Genomic DNA, 25,224 nt, shown 5'->3' on the forward strand with positions numbered 1-25,224 from the left:
GTCCGAAACCCCGCTTGAACGGCTCCTAAGGCTCGTGTTCGTGGCAGAGCTAAGGCCACGCATGGCGGCAACGTGCCCTGTGTGCATTTTTGGCATCACTGCCCCCGTCAGTCTGCGAGAGTGAAACCTGCAAAAGCTCTTGCATGGCTCGGTCCATCTCAAAGCATTGGAGTTTTGTTATCGATATAGGATCAAATCGACACCGTGATATTCGCTTGAAACCGTAAGGGTATGGATCGCAGACGAGGAGCCCTCCGCCCTGGCGCTGTAAGGATTGGTTGGCTGTCTTCAATTGGCATTGCGGTTGTTGATATTGGACGTTGTGGTAAAGTAAAGACCATCTCCTAGCCGCCAGGAGGTACATACCTAGATATGGACAGGAGTATACGGTACCTACCTGAGTCATGCGTCCTCTGTGGCTTCTTGAACGTACCGGAAGTATGCGTCTCTCAACAAGTCCTTGTAATACCACGACTAAAGTGGTAGTTCCGTCAACGGTCGCAGGAACTGCGGCAGAAGAGATTGTCAGAAATCAATTGGAGTCTTCATCTTGAATCCCCCACCTTCAATCGCGCGAACTAATCTACCGACATACCACTAGTGATCCACCAACGTGTTGTCCGTCTCATGGGCTATCTCACTTGTCATGGTGTTATGGTCACTACCGAGTGTTATTGGCGTAAAGCAGGGGTTGGCCGGTGTGTACCTTGGTAGGGTATATGTTACCATCTGCAACCCTCCATCGTGCCCTGACAACATTTCTACCATCTCTTTCCCTCTGTAACTTGAATGCCCAAGATTACTTCATTGTGGCGCGCTGAATGAGGCTGCGAGGTGCGGGCTATCGGCGGCAGTTCTAAACCATCCTTCTCGAGGGGAAGTTGCTCAGAAACCTAAGTACCCGTGGTGTTCTTCGAGTGCAAGGCGAGCTGTATGTCTAAAATGGAGGGCGGCTTTAGCAGAGAGACCGGTTCGTTACTAGGCTCGAGAATGTCCCGCCTGCGGTCTTCACCCAGTTGTCCTGTCAGTGATTCTGAATTCCCTTGATTCGGAAGGGGACAAACGGAGATGAAAGGGGGAGATGTCAATCGTCCTTCCAACTCGACCAGAAGCAACGGTGGGAGACTCTCAAAATTTCAATGGAGGACAACACTCATCAAAATAATGGAGGAAAACCGAGAGATGGGCTTGACGGGATGCACCACCTGTGTGTCAGGTCCCGAGAAGCACCTAAAGTGTTATCTCCGGTTACTACCACGTTGTACCTAAGGTACCTACCTAGGTACCTTGGGTGTGGTTATAGGCATGGTATAGTACAAGGCACACTGAACTGCTCGGTCGGTTTCGTTGACTCTCCTTCGAATTTCCTCTCCCTTGTCCTCTCTACCGTACGATTAGTTGTCCTAGTAGCAATATGCCGTAGCTTTCATTATTCTCCCCTTCAGCACCACCATTAGTAGTATTATTAGGGCCTGTTGTTGAAGCCCTTGCCTTTCTCTGCTTGTCCAGGCTTTACGTCGTCTGCTTTCTGCTGTCGCAGGTGGACAACTTCATCTAGGGTACACCATTCTATATAACTTAGGTAGTATTGCCTGCGTCCTCATCCCTCCATCCGGTCCATCTTCGTAAGTCCCAATTCGCTTGCTCGCATTTTTCCCGTGTGTGCAGTGGCCTCGGGCAAGTCGACCGATTTCCACTGTCCCCATCATTGGTTCGACCCGGCCGATCCTCGAAAAAATGCCCTCTCCCCACCCAAAACTTCGCACCAACCCAGACAATACAACCACCACATGTCCACCACCCCCTCTCCCATCCAACTGCGTGCTTCCCTTCTATCAGCTTCTAACCAGTCGCATTTGAACTGTCGTCTATCGCCCTTTGGCTGTTCAGAGCGCATCAGACTTATTCGTCCTTTGCTCAGTTCGAGGCTCTCCCACGGTTAAATCTGCGCTCCTTTCCAAACCAGAAATTCTTTCTGCCTCGAGACCATTCAATCCTACCTCCTGCTTGTTCGCGTCCGGAAAGTCGTTGGCGGACAATGTCTTTTTACGAGCCACAGGGATGGCAGGCTCCTGTTCGGCAGGCGTCCTGGGAACAGCCTCCGCCGCCGTCCAGGTCAGGTTGGTCACATCTGAAAGGCGTCACCCAAGGGAAAAAAGCTGACGGTCTTGCCAGGCACAAGCTCTACCTCACAACGCGAAGACAGCAACGCCTTCGCCACTCAATTCGAAGGTCCGACTCTCGCTCTGGTTCGAAATTGAGGTGCTGATTTGATATAGAGGTGGACCGAGCCATGGATAATCTTCTCAAGAGCGGCAAGTTCTATACTCCGGGCCCAAGACCGATGCCCGCACCCATACCAGCTGGCCGACCCGGAGGTGATTTCGGTGCGTCCCGGTGCAAGAAAGTGATTCATTCATCGATGCTGATTTGGTAGCGAAAGGACCTCGTATGTATGGAGGCCGTCATGGTGACTTCGATCCCTCTCGGCCCCAGCCCGGCGCAAACCTTCAAAGCTTTTATGCTTCACAAAGGCACCAAGGGCGGCATCCGGATGCTGATCAGGTAGCACAAGCAAAGAGGAGGATGGCTGCTCAACGAGAACGAGAGCTTCGCAACTATCATCAGGAACAGCAATATAACCGAAGTAAGTGATTGATCCGCAGATTGAGACCCAGCCATGTTGACTGACTTCTCAGTAGGCGTATTGGCGGAGATGTCGTCCACCAAATCGGATCGTTCAATGAGTCCCAGTACCCTGAGTGAGGAGGGTCGCCGCGAACTGATTGCTCGGCAACATCGGGCTTTGTACGGCGCCGAAAACCCAGCCTTTGTCGGCCAAGTTCCCTTTACCAATGACGAGACTGCTGGCAGAGATCAAGGAACCAATGTTCCTGCTGGTGCAGCGGGAGCGGCTCGAGGTCCATCACCTCGTGGAGTCGATCCCTTCGGTATCGCCGGCGCAGCTCAACAAGGCGAAGGCAACGCGCAAAGTACTGGTCCAGGTCAAGATGGATCTCGTATGGAGCAGGCGTCCTCCCCCTCTGCACAGACGTCATCTGGGTACGGCAACTTCGACGCCTCAATGCAAACCTCGGGCAAGGCGCCGACGCCACCTTCAGGAGAGGAAACCTCTCACTCTCGACAGATTTCTAAATCCACGACCGCACCAGCCAGTGGCGGTATGGGTCCTATTGGAAGCCGTCCCATGGCCCAACAAGCACCCAGCCAATCCCTGAACAAGCGGACCACGTCACCGCTTCCTTCGTCCCTGGGCTATGGATTTGGCTCAAATGAACAAACCATTGATCGAGCGAGTTCGGCGAATTCGACCTCGAACGTGACGAAAGAATCGTCTGCGACTTCCGCCACGGCACCATGGGGCACAGGGAGCGGAGTCTGGGGGTCTAACAAGATTGGGACCACCTCCGTCTGGGGTTAAATGAGCTACGACATGACGATCGGGACATGGTGTGTTTGGTATGCGCGGAGTTGTGTTGTCTTTTTCAGCATACCCTTCGCTGTACAGTGCATTGAAAAGGTGGAGAGATCAGGGTTGTTATGCATATCGGTGTCATTTTGATGCTTCTGCATAGCGTTTCTATGGGAAAGGCTTCCTCCCGAGCGGTTTTGCCCACTCGTTTAGGGGACTTTGGAGTTTCTGCGACTCGTGCAAAGGGGATGATTGGGAATGCGGCAAAGACTGTCAACATCAAAAGTGGAAGCTTTTCGTTTGGCAAGCTTGAGTATGATATCATTTGGGTGGCTTACCGGAGCGGATGGTCCGTCAAGAAGGGGTGTGTCCTGGAAATGGGTGCTGCGTCGAGATAAGGCGACAAATTGGTACGGCATGAGGTTGTTACTTCTCATTTGTTCAACGCTTGAGCGGGCATGGCTATGGGCTTTTTGGCTGACGTGACATGGCCCTTGCAAAGCATGGCGTCGCGGACAATCTGATGAGTTTGATTTGTTTTTGGATGTTTGCTGGGGTTTGAGTCTTGCTACTTAAGAGCAAGAGCAAGAGCAAGAGCAAGAGCAAGAGCAAGAGCAGGATCGGGATGAAAGTTGGCTATTGGGCACGAAGGAAACGGGAATTGCAGGAAAACGGTCATCATCGGCATGGTTTTGGTCGCGTAATTGTTCGTTAGGCTGCTTGTGGTTGTGGTCTGGTTTTTGGTTGGTTAAGAGGTTGATCATCTATGGCTTATACACCTAGGGGGTTGTTGATATAGGAGAGCATCGTTAACGAAGGGCTCGACAGGGGGATACAACAGACATGGCAATATTGTTATGCTCGCTGATGGTCGACGCAGCCTGCCCATTCGGTTCTTACACATCCGAAGCAACATCCAAAGGTGTTCGCGCCCAAAGCGTCTATTGTCGTCGCCTTGAAGTTGTCTCTGTCCTGTCTCTCCGACCTGTGAACTGCTGTGCTGTACCAGTCATGGACCCACAGTCCTTCATATAGGACCCTGGGGTACCTCGAATAGTTTACTCTTGTCCAGTTTTTCGTCCAGAGCGGACACTCGACGGCTAAGTGGATCTCGGCTAGAGCGTCACGCTCGATGAGAGGTCGAGGCTTGCGGAAGTCGGTGTCTTGAAAGGTGACGACAAGCGAAGGTTGGCGTGGATGGACTACAGCTCTGGTAGACATACCGTTGTGGAGAATGCTCTTTGAACGTCAAGCCTGATGTCCGCTAGTCAAATACCAGAATCTATGCCTGGAATTCCAATGACACTGGCTTCCGATGTGATAGAGCCAGCATTCGAGACCTGATACACATAGGAGGGCGCTTGGTGGTCTGAGATTCGGAGCTATGGAAGCCGTTCCTGTCCTTGACCTCGTGTTAGGAGTTCGAGCATGTATGTCCTCATCGCGACATTTGGAGATCAGATAGAAGCAGGGGCTTTCTCAAAGTCGCCGCCATGGCAGACCAGATGCTGTCTTCATCTTAGGCCAGTGCCCGGCCAATAGTCAGGCACAATCATCACGCAATCCGTATATTCGGCGTTTGTTGGGAAAGAGGTTTGACTTGGCACGCCATGGGATTTGCCATGGACCTTGCAAAATGGGATCCCTCATATCGTGGGACCGACACGTGCCACCGGAGATACAATGCTGGATCTCAAGTGTTGGTCGAGAGGGTAGAAGCAGGTTCAGAATGCTCTTCCAGGAGAGCGACTCCCTCGAGCATGCAGCGGGGTCTGGGGAAGTGGTACCTGATACAACTTGCTTTCTTGTTTGTGTCAGCAAGCCAGTGCCACTCTTCTCCTTGCATGAGTGCCCAGATTCTCATATACCAGTGGTAACGCCTTCCTAGGATAGCTTCTGACCGGGGCCCTCGGCGGAAAGGAATCCCCATGGGGTACACACATCGCAGCACGTCAATGTTCTCGCCAAAGCTTCTGGAAGGCAGTTGACTTAGACGATGCTGCGGCCCGTCCGTGATCGCTGTCGTGGATGGACGTTTCGATCATGCAGTATTCCACACGACTGCTGCAAGTAGCGTCTCCCCAAAGCCGGAGTTGACCCACGGCAGCATGAGGCCAATCCTCGAGTCCCTGTGAGCCATGTCGGTGCAGAGCATGTGGCACTAAGCTGCAGCCAGCAAGGCATCCTGATCACGGAGGTACTTGATTTGGGGCAACAGAACCGACTGCATTTCAGTGCTGGACAGCAGTACCATCTGGCGTATCACAGTGCGGTCAAACTGCAAGCCGTCCGTCCTGTGCAGTGCCTGGAATCCCGCCCCGAGTCCCCGAGTCTTGGACGTCACTCTTGGCATCCTTAGCGCGGGGGCGGATACTTGGCATCTACCTGCTTGTTGCCTCTCCAAGATCTTTCTCTGCTCCTTTCCCAATTTCCATGTGGTGCAAAAGGCAAATGCGTAAAGGCAGGTAGGTAGTGGCCACCACAGGTAACGTTCAGACGCGCCAGCCTGAAGATTCTTACGAACCAATCCACCTCTGAGGGTTGGCGCCTCTCATACTCGTTCTCGCCCATACTACCTGGTAGTGTCGGTAAGTGTTCCGCAGGATTGGCATCAGCGCCCGCATGTACGCTGTCTTGAGATCGCATGGGTATTTGCTTGGCCCAATATGATGGCTTAGACGATACCAAGAAACAGTTGTCATACCCTCACCAGATCTGGATTCCTTTTGGCCGGACGAGTGAGTCTGTCGATTCGAGAGCCTGCCTTCAATCTTTGGGCTTGTTCTGGTGGGCTTCGGACAGGGATACCCTGTACACCTCACACTGGGCCCGGGGAAGCCCTCTGGTGCAACGCGGAGGACTTTGTTGCGATTGGGGAAGTCGGCATCTGGTTGGTACCTAATCACTTGTGCAACCCTCCCGGAAATGTGAGTATCACAATCAAGCATAAAAGGCCATAAAGCGCCTGTTGTGACCCGGATTGTCTTCTATCCTTGTGCATCCTTCGTTGGACATCCTCCTTTCCGTGCTTCTGCCTCGGAATTGCTCGATTATCGCGTCTGCTACTTGTATCGCCCTGAGCTATAACATCGACTGTGTTTCCTCGACTGCAACGCAAGCCAGCAGACGAGAATGGCTCCTACAGAAGTCGAGGTCCCCGTCGAAATTTCCCCAAGCAAAGAGAATGTGGAGATGCTGGAATCAGGTTCCACTAACTCTCAAGAACTGGGCTTCGATAAGAAAGCTACGAAGAAGTTGATCAGGAAGTTGGACTGGGCTCTTCTCCCATTTCTGGCACTGCTCTATCTTCTCTCATTCCTCGATCGAACAAACATTGGAAATGCTCGCCTTGCTGGACTCGAAATGGACCTGGGTATGACCGGTTTGGACTACAACGTCTGTATCCCACTAGTGGTGAACATCTGGGATTGAAGGTATCTGACATGGAATAGGTTGCACTCGCTGTCTTCTTCCCATTCTACGTTGCTGCCGAGGTGCCCTCCAATCTGATGATGAAGAGAACGCGCCCCTCGATCTGGATACCCACTATCATGGTTGCATGGGGCGTCTGCTGCACATTAATGGGGCTTGTTCACAACTTTGCGGGCCTCCTCGCTGCTCGTGCTGCTTTGGGAATCGCAGAAGGCGGCCTTTTTCCGGGAGTGACCTTCTATATCACTATGTGGGTCGGCCGACGCAAACATGGAGGTCCCTGCTGATAGGACGTGTTCAGGTGGTACCGACGACATGAGTGCGGCCTCAGAATGGTGAGTATTGACTCAGTATGACCGTGAAAAGTTGCAAGAACTTATACATCACTATCACAACAGGCGATCTTCTTCTCCGCGGCCACAGCTGCTGGCGCATTTGGCGGATTACTGGCTCGTGGTATCATCGAGATGGACGGCATTGGAGGTAAAGCCGGCTGGGCTTGGATCTTCATCCTTGAGGGTATCATTACGCTCATAGTTGGTACGTAACGTCGACTTACCACTCATGTTCAACGACCTAACAGTCCGTCTACCACAGCTGGAATGGCATTCGTCGTTATGAATGACTACCCATCTACCGCAAAATTCCTAACCCCTGAGGAGAGAAAGGAGGTTGCCCGTCGCTTAGAACACGACCGAAGCTCACTGGCCGACGAATTTTCCATGAAGTATTTCTGGGATGCTGTCAAGGATTGGAAAATATGGGTTCACATGTTCATCACCATTGGGTAAGGGCATGTTCCTCCACGGACCCTCTGTCTTGCTTACACACTCTAGCGTTTATACACCCCTCTACTCCGTCTCACTATTTCTGCCAACAATTGTGAGGACTCTTGGCTACACCAATGAAACTGCTCAGCTCATGACGGTGCCTCCATACATTGTCGCCTGCTTCTGCTGTATCAGTGGAGGCTTTGCCGCGGACAAGCTCAAGAGTAGAGGTGTCTTTATGATCGGCTTCAACTGCATCGCCCTGACGGGACTCACCATGCTCATTGCATCCCAGAATCCCCATGTCAAGTACGCTGGCTGCTTCTTCTTTGCCGCTGGCATCTATTCCAATGTCCCACAAGGTGTTGCCTGGAACGGCAACAATATCGCCGGGACCGTCAAGCGCGGCGTGGGCATTGCCATGCATGTGGGATTTGGTAAGCCTTCCACGTGGACTCTGGCGCCGGTACCCTACCTCTGTCCGAATGCTGACATCTGGCTCAGGTAACCTCGGTGGTGCGATCTCAGGTTTCATCTATCTGTCCACGGATTCCCCAAAGTTCACCAAAGGCCATGCTATCTTGATTGGCTTAGTCTCGATGAGCACAATACTATCCATCTTCATGACGACCTACCTGCGCCGTGAGAACGCACGTCGGGACCGTGATTATAAGAGTTTGGATCAATACACAGCCGAGGACAAATTTGCGGAAAGAGAGAAGGGCGATAACGCAACCTTCTTCCGCTACACTGTCTAAAGTCCAGATGAGAGAAACAAGTTTACACAAGAATATTCATCCGGCTCCACCACTCTTATTGGACGAAGTGGATTCTATAGACCTTGAATTGAGACCCTTTCTGCCACAGTTCTTCTATATGGCATTTCCAATCATAGCAAGGCTGGGGTGCAGCCTTGCCGAGCCTCAGCCTCGTCAGTGGCGTATCACGTGATTCTGAGCGACATCGGCATTACGCCTGTAAAATTTAGCCCGCGCTTCTCAAGGCAGGACGCAGCGCTCCAATCGGAGAATAGCTGTAGTAATGGCCTTTTTCGTCCACGAGATCTTTGTTTTTTTTTGAGAGCGAGTATATCCAATCTGTCACCAGGAACTGCTGTAGCCAGGTGTCGATCGCCGCAGGTGCTTCTCTTGTTCTCAACGCTACTGAAAATTTCCTCGACAACAACCGACGACGGACAATCTTGCTAGCGATATGGTGGTGGAGTAGCATCCTGCTACAGAGCCATTGCAACTTGAGACTCTGACTGTGACTTTTGGCAGACTCTTGCACGATGGTATGTCCAGCTGGGTTCTCAAGACAAACACACTTCTAAGCTGTGCTAGGTTTCTCCGCGGGCTTTTGCGCCTTGCGCGTTCCAAACGACCAATCTATCCTTTCGCGTGCAATGGCGACAGACGCGCAGTTTTCGCAAGAGTGCGCAACGTGTTCAAGAGGTCTTCCATGCGCAACTCGAAGATCCAAACGCCGCGGCGGTGTTCACCTCGATGAAGACATTCCCCACGATCCCTCAGACACTCACCGAGAAGATCGTACAACAGTATGCTGTGGGGTTGGCAAAAGACAAATATGTAAAGTCAGGCGACTATGTCACGATTGCACCACACCATTGCATGACCCATGACAATTCATGGCCTGTTGCTTTGAAGTTCATGTCGATAGGGGCGACAAAATTGAAAGACCCCAAGCAGATTGTCATGACACTCGATCACGACGTTCAAAACAAGTCGGACAAGAACTTGACAAAATATAGACAGATCGAGGAATTTGCAAAGAAGCACGGCGTGGACTTTTACCCCGCTGGCCGGGGTATTGGACATCAGATTATGGTCGAGGAGGGCTACGCCTGGCCCGGAACATTGGTCGTTGCCAGTGACAGCCACACCAACATGTACGGTGGCATTGGCTGCCTTGGTACACCTGTGGTTCGGACGGATGCCGCTAGCATCTGGGCTACTGGACGCACCTGGTGGCAGATTCCCCCTGTGGCCAAGGTGACCTTTAGAGGTGTCTTGCCCAAAGGTGTGACCGGAAAGGATGTGATTGTGGCGCTTTGCGGTCTGTTCGACAAAGATGACGTGCTGAACCACGCCATCGAGTTTACTGGGTCAGAAGAGACTCTTAGAAGTCTCCCTATCGACTCCCGATTGACCATTGCTAACATGACCACGGAATGGGGTGCCTTGAGTGGATTGTTCCCGATAGATGATGTGCTTCGAGGTTGGCTTCGCGCAAAGGCTACAATGTCAGCATTGGATGCATCTGAAGGCCGGAGTGGCAATCCTCGTTTCACACACGCTCGACTGGATCAATTGTTTGAGTCTCAACTTGTGGCCGACAAGGGGGCTCAATATGCTAAACAGCTCTATCTCGACTTGAACACCCTCTCTCCCTACGTGGCCGGGCCCAATTCCGTCAAGGTCGCGACTCCTTTGAATGAGCTGGAAGACCAAAACATCAAGGTTGATAAGGCTTATCTTGTGTCTTGCACCAATTCCCGCGCTTCCGATCTTGCGGCAGCTGCGAAAGTTTTCAAAGACGCTGCCGAAAAGAATGGTGGTAAAGTGCCCCAGATCGCCGACGGCGTCAAGTTCTATATCGCCGCAGCCTCGCTGCCCGAGCAGGAGATCGCCGAGGAAGCTGGTGATTGGCAGACACTCATCGATGCCGGTGCCGTGACGCTCCCTGCAGGGTGTGGGCCTTGTATCGGTCTTGGGACCGGGCTGCTTGAACCCGGCGAGGTGGGTATCAGTGCGACGAACAGAAACTTCAAAGGTCGTATGGGCAGCCCTGATGCCAGGGCCTACCTTGCCAGCCCCGAAGTTGTGGCAGCTAGCGCCCTGACTGGCAAAATCAGTGGTCCCGGATGGTACGAAAGGCCGGACGGATGGTCTGGAGTGGTGCGGGGTGAAGGCGACGGCATCAAAGAAGAAGAACGCATGATCACTGCTGATGAGGCTTTCCAGAAGATCATCAGCCAATTAGACAACATGATCGAATCGGCCGAGGAAACATTCGGTGATTCAGTCAAGACAAGCGAGACTACGACGAGTTCCACGGATGTGTATCCAGGGTTCCCAGAGCGGCTGGAAGGAGAGATCGTCTTCTGTGATGCAGACAACATCAACACAGATGGCATCTATCCGGGAAAATACACCTATCAAGACAACGTCCCCGTTGAAAAGATGGCCGAGGTGTGTATGGAAAACTACGATCCGAAGTTTTCTTCAATCGCAAAAGCAGGAGACATTCTGGTTGCCGGTTTCAACTTCGGATGCGGTAGCTCTCGAGAACAGGCAGCAACTGCTATCCTGGCAAAGAAAATTCCCCTTGTGGTAGCGGGCAGCTTCGGCAACATCTTTTCGCGGAACAGCATCAATAATGCTTTGATGGGTCTAGAGGTGCCAAAGTTGGTCCGCCGCTTGCGGGAGACATTCTCGGAAACTTCCACACCTACGACATCCGACGAGATCACAGAGCCTGTCGGCAACAAAGAGGAACAACAGAGCCTCGATTCCCCTCCACCAGCGCCGACACAGCCACATGAAAAGCAGCTCTCTCGCCGGACCGGTTGGACCCTGGTCTGGGACGTGAAGAAGTCGCAAATCGAAGTTACCGAAGGACCTAATGGAAAGACATGGACGGAGAAAGTGGGAGAACTTCCGCCGAATGTGCAAGAGATCATTGCCAAGGGTGGCCTTGAGAAATGGGTACAAAAGGAGATTGCCGCAGCATGAAACGCTTCGTCAAGCTTCTGCCGGTACTTTTCTATGCAATTCAGCAGAACAACGCTTCACTCGGTGAAAGGCAGTCACTCAACAGGGTTCCCGCTAGCCCTCTATTCCAGTGCTAGCCAGAAGGCACACATCCAGCCGCTGGTACAGAGATCAGCATCTGGATAGATCTGCAACAAATTTGGTACAGATCAGCATCACGCTCCATACAGTCCCGAATATCCACGATCAGATGCCTTCGCAGAGGGTCACCGTCTGTCATATCCTTGGAGCTGACTGCTTCGGAGGGAAAATGTGCAACAAGCAGCCAGTGATCCGTCGACGGTTCGGTTGCATAGCAACTATACTCATACCTGGCCTGGTCATTGCTCATTTGGCAAATGCTATTGAGTGCGAATGGCCGGAGAAGAGCTTGCATGCTTGCATAGACGATCATGATCCCAAGGACTGCTGGTGGAGCAGTCCGTACGTGGAGGCTACCCTCTACTGATCTGAGAGTGCACGGAATGGTATTTCTGGTCGCTCGGCCTTGTAGCGCAAGGTGTTGGAGGATGGTTGCAAAGATGCTGGGTGAGACAGTCTACAATTTGGGTACCACAAAAAGACGTTATTTATTTCTGGTCGTAGTGGACTGTGCCATGGGCCACCCAGCACCTGTCGATGGTGGAACATCGCTTATTTGACCAGAGTATGGGCCAAGCGGTGAGACAGTTCAAGTTTTCTGCATCAACACTACTAGTAATTACCCACAGCGAATACCTGAAGGACCAGGTGGGACACTGCACAGTATAGTATACTATATGTAGGTACATACACGGCAAGGCTACGCCCGAAAGGGGGAACTCGAATCGGAAAGGCGCCGGGACCCACCGTCGGCATCCCGAAGCTTGGCGAAACCTAAAACGCGCGAACATGAGACGAAACCACGTGATGGACCGATTGGGCGCTTCAAAACCCCCTCGACTGCTTCTCCTGCGCTTATTGCAACTTACCGGGACTGTGTCTTGACCGCTGTGCATCACTATAAACCTGGTCTTAACCTCCTCACATTCACCCTTCCAGCGTGTGGCAGCAGGAGTGTCAGCACTCACGGCAGACCGACTGCCGACTCTCCAACATTCAGCCGAATTGATCCACACCAAGATACCGTCCTTCATTTCCAAAAGTAGAACCTCTTCCACGCTAAATGCCAGCTACGTACGAATCGCCTCTCTGCCGCTGCGCTCCGAGGTCTACGCCCTTCTCTCTTTTTTTTTTGGCTCCGACCTTCGCGCTGAGACCACATAGGTTGGTGGTCAGCAAGTGCAAAAGACATACCACTCAACTGCCAAGTGTCCAGAAGGTGTCAACTCGCTGCCAGAGTACCGCGCGAATCCGCTCTCTATGGCCAACGTTTATCCGCTCAAACAACGCTATTGATTAGGCCTCCCTGGCCAGACTGTCGCAAGGACTGTCCCCTGACCTCCTGCGCTGCCTAGTCCGCAGCCTTACAATCTAAACGCGACAGCAAGACCCTCAGATCCAGATCTAGCCCGTGCATGGTACTCTGTATATTATTACTGCCCATACCTTCACCCTCCGGCATCATGACAACCTCTGCAGAAAAAGAGCCTTTACTTTCTTATACTACGCACCCTCGTCAGGGTTTTATAGCCGCTTCGCAGCACAATCATTCACATCAGTCGGTCGTTTCACCTTCGGAATCCACCTTGGCGGCACCACAAGACGATACTAAAAGTTTTCCATTTTTGTTGCGCACAAAGATCATACTGGCCATGGTTGCTATCCCTGCATATTTGTTGGCCTCCTCGGCCGTTTCTTCCTTGGGACCCTTGACGCCTCGCAACACAGTCATCCGTTCACCAGAGCCAGCGCCATTACCGGAGAAGGCTTCCTCCGAGGGCGTGTCGGCTCCGTCGACAAACCCCTTCGCCTCCGTGATAGGACCTCTGGTGGAGACAAACTTCCCCGACCCGGCCATCATCCACGTGGATGGCGTTTCATATGCTTTTGCGACCAACAACCGAGGAGTTGGCGGCGAGATGATTCACATCCAAGTCGCGACGTCGTCGGACAATCAGACATGGACGTTATCGGACCACCATGACGCGCTACCGCAGGTCGCCGCCTGGGAAACTGGCACTCGAGTTTGGGCGCCAGATGTCATCCAGCTTGTAAGCCATATTGCAACTGACAGAAGATCTTTCTTATTCATATGTTCTTGATTATTAGGATGACGGTTCATTCGTGCTCTACTATACCGACGCGCTAGCATCGACTCCGAGATTCCACTGCGTGGGCGCCGCGACGTCCCGGAATGTCATGGGACCTTATGCCCCTCTGGACCACCCTATTGCATGTCCAGATATTCTCACCAAGGGCGGTGCCATCGATCCCGACGGATTCCAGGACCCAGCTACAGGCAAACGCTACGTCGTCTATAAGACGGACGGCAACTCAATCGGCCATGGCGGCAGTTGCAACAATGGTATCGCCCCGATCGTCCCTACTCCCATCATGCTTCAAGAAGTAGGCTCCGATGGCATCTCTCTGGTCGGCGATGCGATCCAAATCCTCGACAGAGACGACTTTGACGGACCCCTGATCGAGGCCCCTTCACTCCATCGTTCCGAGGAAGGTATATACTTCCTCTTCTTCAGTAGTAACTGCTACACGACGCCCAAGTACGACGTGTCCTATGCTACTGCCACCAGTATCTATGGACCTTACACCAAGTCTGGCCGACCTCTGCTGGTCACGAGTGATGCCGATCTGGTGGGGCCTGGTGGCCTCGATATCATCAAGGATGGTGATCTGGTTGTTTTCCACGGACACATGACGTTCAGCAATGACCCTACACTCAAGAAGGAAGCTGAAGAGATCGCCAAATCCACTGGAAAGCCGATCAAGGACGTCAACCTCCCCTTGGTCAGGGGCATGTGGTCTGCGACCACGACCTTCAGGGGCACGGACATTTCACTCTCCTCCTGATTGCCGTCATCTACTTCCCTTCTTACGCCGTTATTCGATTATGATCTCACGTCTTTGCAGCGTTCTAGCGAACATTTGTCAGCATCTCAGCGCTATAGATATCTAGAGTGGCATTTTTGGGTTGCGATGCTTATAATCATCTACTGGCTGGGCTTGCACATGTGCCACACACACACATTTGGAGATATAACTGTTTGCACATGCGGAATGAACATATTTGATGAGATGACATGTATCATTACATACCTTGGATCGTGCGGAGAGACAGGAGACCATCAAGTCATAAGAATCGAACGAAGACGCTTGTGCCCTGCACCGGGGGTCAAAGTGTATGACATAGTAGTGCTCGTGTAGGGGGATTCTGCCAACAAACCTTTTGCTAGAGACTCCGCTGTGTCCCAGTTGTCAAGTTGTTGCGGATCTCCTTGCTGGTCAGACAAGGCTCCCACTACTGGGCATTGGTGCAACCAAATCAGGCAGGTTGGCCGAATGCGTCTCTCACCTTTCGAGCTGTGTGCAATTTTGTGCTTCAAGTTCTTGAGATCAATTGTGTCCTCTGGTTATTCAACGCCGGGAACGAGATTTACCTGCTATTCACTCTCCAGCTACGACCGCTGTCATCCATTCTCTTTATGGAGGCCATGCAATAGTATTTCTATCCATCCCAAGTCTCCGACGCCCTCAGATATCTCGCCACCATGCCTCCACGAATACCGTCGTCGGCTGCTTCGATCGCAGCAAAGCCTACACCCTCCATCCACACTCATTGTAAATCATGCCTCAACCGCGCTTTCTCCTCAACACCCTCCTCTCAAACAACACAACTTCGACGCCGGATGTTCGCCTGGCTCATGCAAGGACCTGGGGCGAATTTCCGGCAGCCTCTCGCCAATTCCACCAACTATCTCTCAGCATATGACAAGAAGGGCACCCTTCTACGTGAGCGAAACAAAAAGCATGGCACGTCTCCGGCGCCGTCTTCCGAAGGCCCCGAAACCGATGATATGGCTGCCCTCGAGGAAGCTGCGGAAGACGAACCTTCATTGCCGAAAGAAGACCTGGAAGATTTGCGCCCTTTCCCACTCAACAAAAGCTTCGTTTCACAAAGTATATTATCGGACGAGCTCCGCGAGGAAATATGGAAACGAGTCAAGGTCGATGGGAAATCCGTCCGCCAAGTCTCGGTCGAGATGAGCATAGACATGCGCAGAGTAGCCGCTGTCGTTCGCCTCGTGGAAGTCGAACGCAGAATGGCCTCAGAGGTATGTGAGAGATAAACCCTTCTCCTTTTACCACTACTGCTCTTTTCTACTGTGATGAACAACCAAAATCGATTAGTCTTCCAGACTTCCACCATGGTGATCTAAAAAAACAAATTACAACTCTCTGATTTCTATGCCATTGGCCAACCAAGCACCGTCCTTCTCCAGGTCTTCTGCAAGAGAAGCACAAAGTTGCTAACGGACTTCTCAAATCAACTAGGGCCAACCTCTCGCCATTCCCTACGCGAAAGCCATCCACTCGATGGTTCCAGTGAACAAGCTGGACGCGCGCACACGCAAGCCCGTCGAGGAGCACGAGTCCATCAACGACCTGGAACAACATCCCATGACCTTCCCGCAAATCTTCTGGCCGACGTCTGAATCGCGCGCCTTCAACCGCACGGACGCCGGGCGAGTTTTCAGCGCTGCTCCCCGCCTTCCAGACGAGCAGGAACTGGGTGAAGATGGCAAGCCAGTCCTGGAACCCTGGCAGGACAACAAAGCCGAGATCATCGGCAAGCCTGGCCACGCGCATCCCGTCTTGAAGCCTGCGGACGCACGTATCCCGCATCCACACTTGGTTGCGTATGAAAAGGACAAGCTCGACCCGACCCTTAGGCCGAACGAAGTCCGGGCGCGGTATGCCGAACGCCTTCAACAGGAGGACTCGAAGCGCAGAGAATTCAGAGAACGACAGATCCGAGCAGAGGAAAAGAAGAAGTCGCGCATCGATACAGACCGCTGGCAGTTTGTCGTCACTGAGGTCAGTGCCACCAGGGCAGGCACCGGTCTGGATGGCCGCGGCACCAAGGCTCCGGGATTCCGCTACGGCGTGCCCAGCCAAGAGCGGAAAAAGGGACAAGTCAAGATCCCTACGAGCGTCCAAGTGTGATTCTGATATCGCTCTGTTTTGGGTCGTTGTTTGCCATGCAATTTTCATCCAGCAGCAAGAGATGCCGAATCCCAATATTTACTTGATTCCGCCCGAGCCTTCTACACAATCACAACCGCTGTGTACCACTGTGATGGACAATGTCGAAACCATCTGGCAATGAAGTGCCTCGTAGGCTATCATGGACTGTGGGCTATTCATTGAATCGATTGTGTACCCTTACGTATGAGGGAGCTTCGTTAGAATACGGCAGAAATGGACCTGACGAGAACAGAGCTCACAGGTCATCCTGTGAGAAAGGGCCATTGAGATGACATTTGGCAGGCTTGACTTGACTTGCCGGATTGAGCCATGACATTCTCTGTCTATTCGTCAGCCTGCTACAGACTCTCTGCGCAGACTCTTGCAGAGGCTGTAACATCTTTAAGGAGATAAGAAGGATTGATGACAACCACTATATTTCATCTTGGTCTTCTTTGTAGACTCGAAAGCGTTTGATCGAACCAAGACCTGGCGGTCTGCTACATAACAGGCTTTTTAACGAGACCTTTCTAGACCTTTCAGAGTCTGAGATCTCGAGTCAGTGCTGAAGGTGGACTGGATTGTTCCTGGTCTGCCGTGTTCAATTTCATTACATGTGTAGAGGATGATGATATTAACATGAATGATATCTTGCGCGTTCTGTGTTCCGCGGTATATACAGAAAAGAGTCATAACGTCGTACTAATTATAATAGCTAGGCTGCTTAGACTTCGCTTCGTGCCGTAACTGCCTGTGTGCATGGTGCATACGTGTATAGATTGCACTGATAGTTCAGACGAACATCTTTCAATGATTTGAAGCTTGGCAGCGTCGAGTAACGCTTCTTCAACGAGGCGTTGGTACCCATTTCATCTCGGCCGAGTCGGTCACTGCTGCAAGAAGCTGGTAGACAGCCATCTACCCCCTATGGCGCGCTTGAGGTGAGGCCACCGGACAATACCGAAAGATGAGATGTCAGATAGAGGCGAGGGCGAGTATCAACGCACGGCGTAAAGATGATACATGGCACCGGTAGCTTCATGAACGGTCTTAAGCTGACCGGTTTAAACATCCTCTGCATATTTCTTTTCGTTCACCATGGACGGCATACTGCGGGTGCTCGGTTTCGCGAGCAATTTCTTCCTGCTTAACTTACCGCACAAAGCAACCTTGAGGATCGGCAGTGGATCTCTTGCTTCGGGCAAAACGAGCAGCAGAAATACCAGGGTCACGCCGGCCGTGGCAGGCAAAAAGCCGTATAGATAGTGTGCAGCTGGCGCAAAGTCATGTGGCATGCTGAAGATGGCGCAGGCCAGCGCAAATGGCGCGTAGATCAATGCAATTATCGTCAGATATCGCGAATAGTCGGCCTGGCGGACTGACTCGGTTTCGATCGCGGTCAACGACGCGCTGTCTTGCCAATGTGAGACGACGGAAACATGCTGCATCTGTGAGTCGCATTCGACCCGGTAGTGGTGGAGGTCGACCAGAAGGCTGCGGTAGTCCTCGGTCAGATCCGCGTCCGCGCCGACGAATGACTTGATGCGCGTCAGGATGGGTTTGTACCGGCTGAGCATTGAGTCTAGAGAGATGCATTTATCGAGTATCCTCTTTGTCTTCGAGGGGTCGGCTGTCAACGAAGTCGAAACGGATTGGCTCTCAAGCGTGGCGCGGATATAGTCGAAGAAATTGCTGCATTCGCTTGCAGCAATCTGGAATGCTGGTTTCATGATGTTGAGCAGGTTTCTGTCCGCTGGGTTGATCAGGCCATCTCGGGCCATGATCTGCCAATGTCGACACAGGTCGTCGAATGGATTGGGACACATGGGCCTTGCTCCGCATTCGCGAAAGTCGTGCTCTTCTTTCGTAGGAGGCCGTCTGTGCTCAATGAAGTCGAGATAGCCTCCATGATAGCCCGTGACATCAAGGCGCGCTGTGGGAGAGAAGGCCCCAAATGTCGATTCAAGTCCGAGTGTGAAGTATGAGATGGGTGGATCGACAAGGACGATGCCTAACTAGAACTCAGCATGTGTCACAATTTGGAAAGTTCAACAAGCGGATCACGGAAGGCAGTTCGGGAAATACATACACAACCATTGATCGAGAGACTTCTTCATGTAGAATGAGATCTTCCGACGAGCCAGAGCGACTTTTGATTTTCCATACTTCGAGCATACCTCCACTCTTCGCCGATAGTTCCCCTTGCAGTAGAGCTTATCAATGTCAACATCCTTTCCACAGTTTGCGACGACAAATGCACAAGGATATTCGACGGTAAAGAAGTCTTTCTGAAGGCGTACGTTCTGTGACGCCAAAGGGGATGCCGTGTTGACCTCCCCGACGTTCCCGATGCCGTGGTCAGCAAGATGCGCAGCAAAGAACGCTGGCTCAATATTGAGTAGCCCTCCTAGACTGTCCACCACCTCAGGACTGATGTTGTTGACCATGACAATCCGGCCTTGAACGCCGGACGCTGGCACAGCTGGAGCATTCGGTGGGCGTTTCCTGGTCCATTCCTTCAACAACAGTCTCAGTTTCGCGGTGTCTGAGAGATCCGATGTTCTGAAACTCGATGTTCCGAACTCGAGCAGAATTGTTGTTGATTGTTGAGGACGCTGAGCAGCAGGGAGTCGCCCGGCTTCTACTCCCCACTGAAGATATCCGTCAAGGCACGCGAGGTTGTGAAAGCCGTGACTTCGTAAGAAGCAGACATAGTCTGTGTACGTCCACGAGTGAGGATCTGGTGGCGCCATTGAACAGGTATTGCAACCACGAGGCTGATGGTCAGACTGCATCACATCTAAGGCCCGGATTGAGGTGAAGCTTTCGTGGATATAGACCATGCGATGCTGGCATACAGGTTAGGTCAAAACAGACTGCAACTCTAGAATCAACGTCAAAGGCGGGAAGCGACTGGCAGGAAGATAGATACTCATGGACCAAACCGGGAAAGCCCGGTGGAAGAAGCATAAGCTCCGGTCTCATGACTGATATCTGCAAGAGAGCACCTTTAGACTGATTATAGATGGGCTGGGAAGAACCAGGTATCTAACCCAGGGGAGGGGCGAAGTTGGATAACGTTGACATGGGTTGTTTCTAGGATTCATTGACGGTGGTTGACAAGGTTTGCAGCGGTCTTCAACAGCTTACCGTCTCTTTTCTAAGCAGCTTCGTCGTCAGGGGTTTGTCTGCATCACTGCATCGTGCCCAAGCATTTTGTTTACCTGTTGGCCTGTGCATCTGCCTCGATAGACGAAGCAATCGGCTTACCGAAGCTCTCAGCTGTAGGCCACTCCATGCGCTGACGTGCAGGTTACGGAGGAGAATAAGACAGTCGGCGGGGTGCGCAAAACCATTGGCGAAGGTAGCATTAGCTTCCTGCCACATCAAAAGGACTCGGTTAGCGGAAGGACGGACGGCCGTATCGTTCAAGTCGTCGAACAAATCATTGTTTGGGATCCTTGGGTGGGGAGAGATGGTATCGGGCCCAGCCACCCAGATTCAGTGCCTGGGTTTGTTGAGCAACATTGTTATACCGAGTCTGGTGGAGGAGTGAGACAACTGCACGTGTCAGAAGCAGGAATCCGTCTCTGCAAGTCTCATGCAAGGTCCGGCAGCGAACTTGGGCCCATGGATGGTAAGACAATCAGCTGCGTCTCCAAAGATGGTGTTGCAGACGCAAAGCTGGAAGTTCAAGGTTGGATGCCTGGAGTGCCAAACTTGCCGCAAACACGCCAAGATATAGGGCCATTGTTTGGTGTGTTTGCTCGATTTGTTTATTTCGCGTTGTCTTGCGCTTCTCCGTCAACTTCGACACCTCCTGTAAACATTGTTCATTCGAGGGGAGTCAGAATGGCCACAAACACCGTCGATCCTGAGGTGGCAGCTCGTGGAACCCTAGCCCTCCTGCAAACCCGTCTTCATCGACTGGAATTTCTTCTCTCCGGCTACAGCAATGAGGAGGGCATTCCCGAGCCCACCCTCGCACCTGCCAGAAGCAATGACACGATCTGGGCAAAGTTGCACTCACTCGAAGCCGAAGTCGTGAAATTGAACAAGCTTAATGGTCAAGCCGGCGAGGTTGTCCGCAATGTAGAGCGTCTATGTAGGCAAGGACCTAGTTCCTATAACCACTTTGAAGAAGCCGACTGATGATGGCTCCAGCGTCTACGTATCCTGATCTCTTCTTGCCCACAACGAGCCCTTCCGACATACCAAGATCCCAGGATTTGAATACGCTGGCCTCAATTGTACTCTCACACGCGACCTTGTTTCCCGAGACTGCGTCGAGGCTGTCATCTTTACAGACTCTTCAGGTTCCCCCAGCCGAACAAAGCTCGAAGCTCGCATCGCTGATCCCCAGACTGGCTCAATGCAAGGAAGCTGAACGGAGCATGGGGGAGGATATTCGAGAGCTTCGAGAGCGCAGCACCAGATGTTTAGAATGGTGGGTCAAGATCGGCGTCATCGGAACTGCAGACTTATATGAAGACTGGGAGATAAGAATCCACGAAATTGAGAGACATCTTATCCGTTCCGAACGACGTGCGGGAGAGGAACAAGGATATCTATGAATGACAAACCTTGAAACACTTGTGCGCTCAATAGCCGATACATTGGGCGTCATGCAGGCATCTGGGTAGAGAAATGGTTTGACTCGGCTCGAGGTGGCACACTGAATGTATGGTCAGTTCCTTGGTAATGGGACTGATAATGGGAAACCCTGGATCAACTGGCGCAACAACCAGTGCGTGTGTCATCCAAGGTGACCGAGCTGGAAGTCGCATGACCGAGCTGCGCCTTTCTCGGAGCAATCATTCCAACGGCTCGGAGACATCGACCGCCATGATCGACGCAAGGATGGGGCAACCGTTGATACAAACTTGTAGCAGCTCCAAGGCGATGACAACAGTGCCTCGAATCACTATTGCTGGACACCTGAGAGTTCACGATGCCGGTCAGAGCATCAGTCACGGACCACAACCGACTTCCCATAATCCCCCGACCAGCGTGGCTGATCGCTCACGGAATTTATTGTTATGCCAGCCACACGGCAAAGTAGTCTATTGAAATGGGTGGAAGACGCTTGTGGCGGTGCCAGGGGTGAATTGTGGAGTTTCCAGTATTGGCCGAGAACAATGGATCAGCGATGTCAGGGGCAGAGTCGTGTCTCACCCAATCGTTCGTCGTCAGGGACAGATCGCGTTTCACCTGGCAAGGATTTTGAAGTCGGAAAGGAAACTATCCGGATTGAGGACGCGTCGAGATGGTGTAGGCGCGACGTTCCGGAGGCTGAAGGGCGCAAGAACTGAGATGATTGTCTGGATATGTTAGCGCAGGCAATCTACCATGAATGACAATCTTGTAGACAACATCGAGTCGCTCGTGCCACAAAGCGCATGCCTGCATTGCAGACGAGCGCGTGGCTTGTGCGACGCGGCCAAGGACTCATTGTACCATCGACTCTGAAGGAAGAAATTAGGCTGCTAGGATTGTGTAGAAACTTGAGGGACGTCAGATGGAGCAGATCCACTAGCTTGTATCTTGACAGGCTATAGCAGCAGCAGCAGTCAGTCGGTCAGTCAGTCAGCGATGAAACGATTCAAGCTCTGTTCAGAGTCAGAGGTTGTAAATCTAGGTAGAGACAGTGCATGCTTCAAGACGTGGGCGAGTTGAAACGCGTTGCAGGGCTTGATGAAGGCTTGTTGGCCGTTGGTTGAAAGAACGGCGGTACTAGTGGCCTAAGGAGCCTGTAAGAGTCACAAATAAGGCATAGGGAGCCTGGAGGACCCCTAACCGACCATGTTATTTCCACTGGGAGTTCTCAGTCTAGGAGGCCGCCCGGCTTAGACCATGCCTATCCCACACCTTTTTGCTCCTCCCTTTCCCTTCCCCCTCTCGCTCCCTCTCGTTTCAATCCCCATCCCTGGGTGCTCCATCCATCCACCCATCCATCCATCTAACTTTATCCCTTTGCTGCGCCTTTCCCTTCGACTTCAACCTCGTCCTACCGTCCCAATTGATTCTTTTCTCCTTAACTCAATTCTTCACTGCTCAAACCTATCAGACAATCACCACACCCAATCGCACCCGCAAAAAACCCACGCTCGTTCGTTCAGGCTCCCACATTCACCTCCTGACTCTTCTCTTTACCAGCTTCCGTTGTTGGGTGTCAGCCCGCCGTCGTTCGTTTATTCTTTGACTCGTCCACTTACTCTTCGCCTCTCTTTGATCGGCAACTGCGTTGTTGGCATCTACTTCTCGCTAGCCGAGTGCACTCGACAACCCGGACCACACCACTACCTCCAGCGCAGTGCACAGCCATCTTACGCTCGGTCCCCTTCCCAGCCTGCGCCTGGTCTCGAAAAAGCCATAGTTCAACTTGACACCACGACTTGCTTTCTGTCGACTTCTTCATTCACGCCAGTTTCGCTTGTGTTGGCCTCGCCATCGCCAAACCTACCGCGCCGTCGTTGACCATTCATGCCCTCATACGGATCTACCTATTCTCCCTCCTTAAAGAAGCACAACATGTTGGAAGCTCGAAGAGGAGGCAGGATCGATTTCGGCCATATTGTGGGCGACCCGTTCGCGTTGGCAACAATATCAATCAGCTTGGTAAGAGACATGCGGTCTTGTTGCGGAACCTGAACTGACGGAGAACAGCTTGCGTGGCTGATCGCGTTTATTTCCTCAATCATTGCCAATGTTCAAGATCCCTTTCCAAAATATGCCTGGTGGACAGTCGCCTACATGCTCTGCTGCATTCTGGGCGTTGCGTATGTGTTCGCTACAAACTCCAGCGATACTTACGCGATTGCGGTTGGTATACTCGATTCTATTGAGGGAACTCTCCGCTGACATGATTAGGTCGTCGGATACCTCGCTGCTGGCCTTGTTATGACAACTTCCGCGGTCAACTCGCTGGTTTATCAACCACAAGGTGCCATGGAAGCCGCAGCTGCTGGCCACATTCTGCTCTCTATGGTCGCTGTATGTCTATCGCCTCGCGTCAGGCTTGTTCTAGGCTAACGGGTAATAGATTGTCTGGATCTTCTATTTCGGCTCCGCGCCTGCGGCGGCTCATCGCGAGTTCATCGACCAGTTTGCCTTGCACAAAGACCGCAATTCCTTCCGCGGGCCTGCGCAGAGCATGACCAATGCATATGATCGTCCTCAAACGACAACTTCCGCTCAGCCACCGCAGATGTACACTTCGGCGCAATTGAACGGTTTCGAGACTTCTTCTCCTGTTTCGGGTTATCCCGGTGGTCCCACGGGAGCGGCCGCACGGCCCTCAGCACTACCGGCCTCCAACACGGGCACGACACCCGCTGGACAAGATGTAACCCAGCCCACCGAATACCCCTATCGAGCCAAAGCCATCTACAGCTATGAGGCAAATCCGGACGATGCCAACGAGATCAGTTTCAGCAAGCATGAAATTCTCGAAGTCTCAGATGTGAGCGGACGCTGGTGGCAGGCCAAGAAAGAGAATGGTGAAACCGGCATTGCCCCCAGCAATTACCTGATCCTGTTATAAGACCGCAAGAATCGATTGCGATATCGTGTGTAATAGACCATGGGTACGAAAACGGCAGGCCCGCAACAAGGGCCCAGAGTACTCCTTTTTAATGACCCAGTCGACGACTTTGCACTTCTCTTCTATCCACACCACCGCTTTTCTTCCACGAAGTGGACTTGCCAGTCTGGCTTCAGGTTTTGATGAACTGTCAGCAAAGTTCTCGGGGAAGCTGTTTGAGCGTGCCTAGAGATCTTGGATGATCCGAACGAAATCGAGACTGGATCAATTCGGAGGCTGATCTCGGGAATTGGTGTGGTGTTTTTTCTTTCTCGATTTGGTTTACGATGGAACGTGTGAATTCTTCAGGAACAGAGTTCAGTACAGGCGTCATGGCGCATACCGGGCCTGCAAGATGGGTGGAAGTCTTTATGGCTACCGGACCGGGCGCGGGCTGGGGTTTGAAGGGACCGAAATACCCTTCTTTTATGCCCCTTTCTCCTTCCCTTCTTTATGGGCCATCAGGCGGAACTGTACCATTGCCAGCGGAGACTACATTGTTGGAGCTCAACAGGTTTACCTAGGGACGATTTTGACAGGAATCAGCGGTAGCACACCCAGAGGGTTCCACGAGAGAGAACAATCTTGTCCAGATACCATAGAAAGAGTCTGTACGATCTTGACTTTGAGCTTGAAGTCGCGACGTTTTGCCTGATTGAGAAATGATAGCAGATACCCAGAGACAGTGGAAAAGACAAACAGAGCAAAGTCATCAATGTGTTTGATGTTGTACATTGTACGTACAATAGTACAATAGGTTTTCCAGCTTCGTAGACCTATTTAGAAAGGGCTTTGAAGGTGCGTGGCACATTCACTGTCTGGCCCCAAATCAAGAAAGCTTCTCAAGGCAACGATGTTGATTCAGGTGCTGGAGAACGCTACAAAGACGTAGGTTAAATTAGATGTAGTCGTCGACCATCTGCCCGTCCAACGTTCCCTCTGCTATTATAGTGACCTGAAACGCGGAGACCGTCTGCCTCGACCAGGCGCGCGGCTATACATCTCATGCTGGAATACACGTATACCTAACCGCCGCCGATCAACACTCCAGTGGCAGGAATGCGCTGCAAACGCTCGAACGCTTCAAAA

At 52.2% G+C, this 25,224-nt stretch overlaps 8 protein-coding genes across 8 annotated transcripts; 7 read left to right on the forward strand and 1 right to left on the reverse strand.

The window, feature by feature from the left end:
• Window positions 1-2,038: 2,038 nt before the first annotated feature.
• A1O1_08525 (uncharacterized protein) lies at window positions 2,039-3,442 on the forward strand (the record flags this gene model as incomplete). Its single annotated transcript, XM_007729385.1, has 5 exons — window positions 2,039-2,120; window positions 2,176-2,232; window positions 2,280-2,387; window positions 2,444-2,647; window positions 2,703-3,442. 5 exons carry the CDS (start codon window positions 2,039-2,041, stop codon window positions 3,440-3,442), a joined length of 1,191 nt encoding a protein of 396 aa, XP_007727575.1.
• A 3,123-nt stretch (window positions 3,443-6,565) lies between these two features.
• A1O1_08526 (uncharacterized protein) lies at window positions 6,566-8,393 on the forward strand (the record flags this gene model as incomplete). Its single annotated transcript, XM_007729386.1, has 7 exons — window positions 6,566-6,829; window positions 6,886-7,115; window positions 7,167-7,200; window positions 7,264-7,405; window positions 7,463-7,652; window positions 7,702-8,072; window positions 8,140-8,393. The coding sequence occupies 7 exons, from the start codon at window positions 6,566-6,568 to the stop codon at window positions 8,391-8,393; spliced, it is 1,485 nt and encodes a 494-aa protein (XP_007727576.1).
• Window positions 8,394-8,926: 533 nt separating this feature from the next.
• A1O1_08527 (homoaconitase, mitochondrial) lies at window positions 8,927-11,390 on the forward strand (the record flags this gene model as incomplete). Its single annotated transcript, XM_007729387.1, has 2 exons — window positions 8,927-8,929; window positions 8,979-11,390. 2 exons carry the CDS (start codon window positions 8,927-8,929, stop codon window positions 11,388-11,390), a joined length of 2,415 nt encoding a protein of 804 aa, XP_007727577.1.
• A 1,772-nt stretch (window positions 11,391-13,162) lies between these two features.
• Window positions 13,163-14,378, forward strand: A1O1_08528 (uncharacterized protein; the record flags this gene model as incomplete). The annotated part of the gene is made up of 2 exons (XM_007729388.1): window positions 13,163-13,561; window positions 13,620-14,378. The coding sequence occupies 2 exons, from the start codon at window positions 13,163-13,165 to the stop codon at window positions 14,376-14,378; spliced, it is 1,158 nt and encodes a 385-aa protein (XP_007727578.1).
• A 698-nt stretch (window positions 14,379-15,076) lies between these two features.
• On the forward strand, window positions 15,077-16,532 carry A1O1_08529 (uncharacterized protein; the record flags this gene model as incomplete). Its single annotated transcript, XM_007729389.1, has 2 exons — window positions 15,077-15,640; window positions 15,861-16,532. 2 exons carry the CDS (start codon window positions 15,077-15,079, stop codon window positions 16,530-16,532), a joined length of 1,236 nt encoding a protein of 411 aa, XP_007727579.1.
• A 1,085-nt stretch (window positions 16,533-17,617) lies between these two features.
• A1O1_08530 (uncharacterized protein) lies at window positions 17,618-19,306 on the reverse strand (the record flags this gene model as incomplete). The annotated part of the gene is made up of 2 exons (XM_007729390.1): window positions 17,618-18,564; window positions 18,643-19,306. 2 exons carry the CDS (start codon window positions 19,304-19,306, stop codon window positions 17,618-17,620), a joined length of 1,611 nt encoding a protein of 536 aa, XP_007727580.1.
• Window positions 19,307-20,405: 1,099 nt separating this feature from the next.
• A1O1_08531 (uncharacterized protein) lies at window positions 20,406-21,127 on the forward strand (the record flags this gene model as incomplete). Its single annotated transcript, XM_007729391.1, has 2 exons — window positions 20,406-20,658; window positions 20,718-21,127. The coding sequence occupies 2 exons, from the start codon at window positions 20,406-20,408 to the stop codon at window positions 21,125-21,127; spliced, it is 663 nt and encodes a 220-aa protein (XP_007727581.1).
• Window positions 21,128-23,084: 1,957 nt separating this feature from the next.
• On the forward strand, window positions 23,085-24,096 carry A1O1_08532 (SHO1 osmosensor; the record flags this gene model as incomplete). Its single annotated transcript, XM_007729392.1, has 4 exons — window positions 23,085-23,171; window positions 23,220-23,375; window positions 23,424-23,546; window positions 23,596-24,096. 4 exons carry the CDS (start codon window positions 23,085-23,087, stop codon window positions 24,094-24,096), a joined length of 867 nt encoding a protein of 288 aa, XP_007727582.1.
• Between the last annotated feature and the right edge of the window lie 1,128 nt (window positions 24,097-25,224).

Source organism: Capronia coronata (assembly GCF_000585585.1).
Source record: "Capronia coronata CBS 617.96 chromosome Unknown acBCG-supercont1.8, whole genome shotgun sequence".
In the NCBI taxonomy this organism is placed as follows: Eukaryota; Fungi; Ascomycota; class Eurotiomycetes; order Chaetothyriales; family Herpotrichiellaceae; genus Capronia; species Capronia coronata.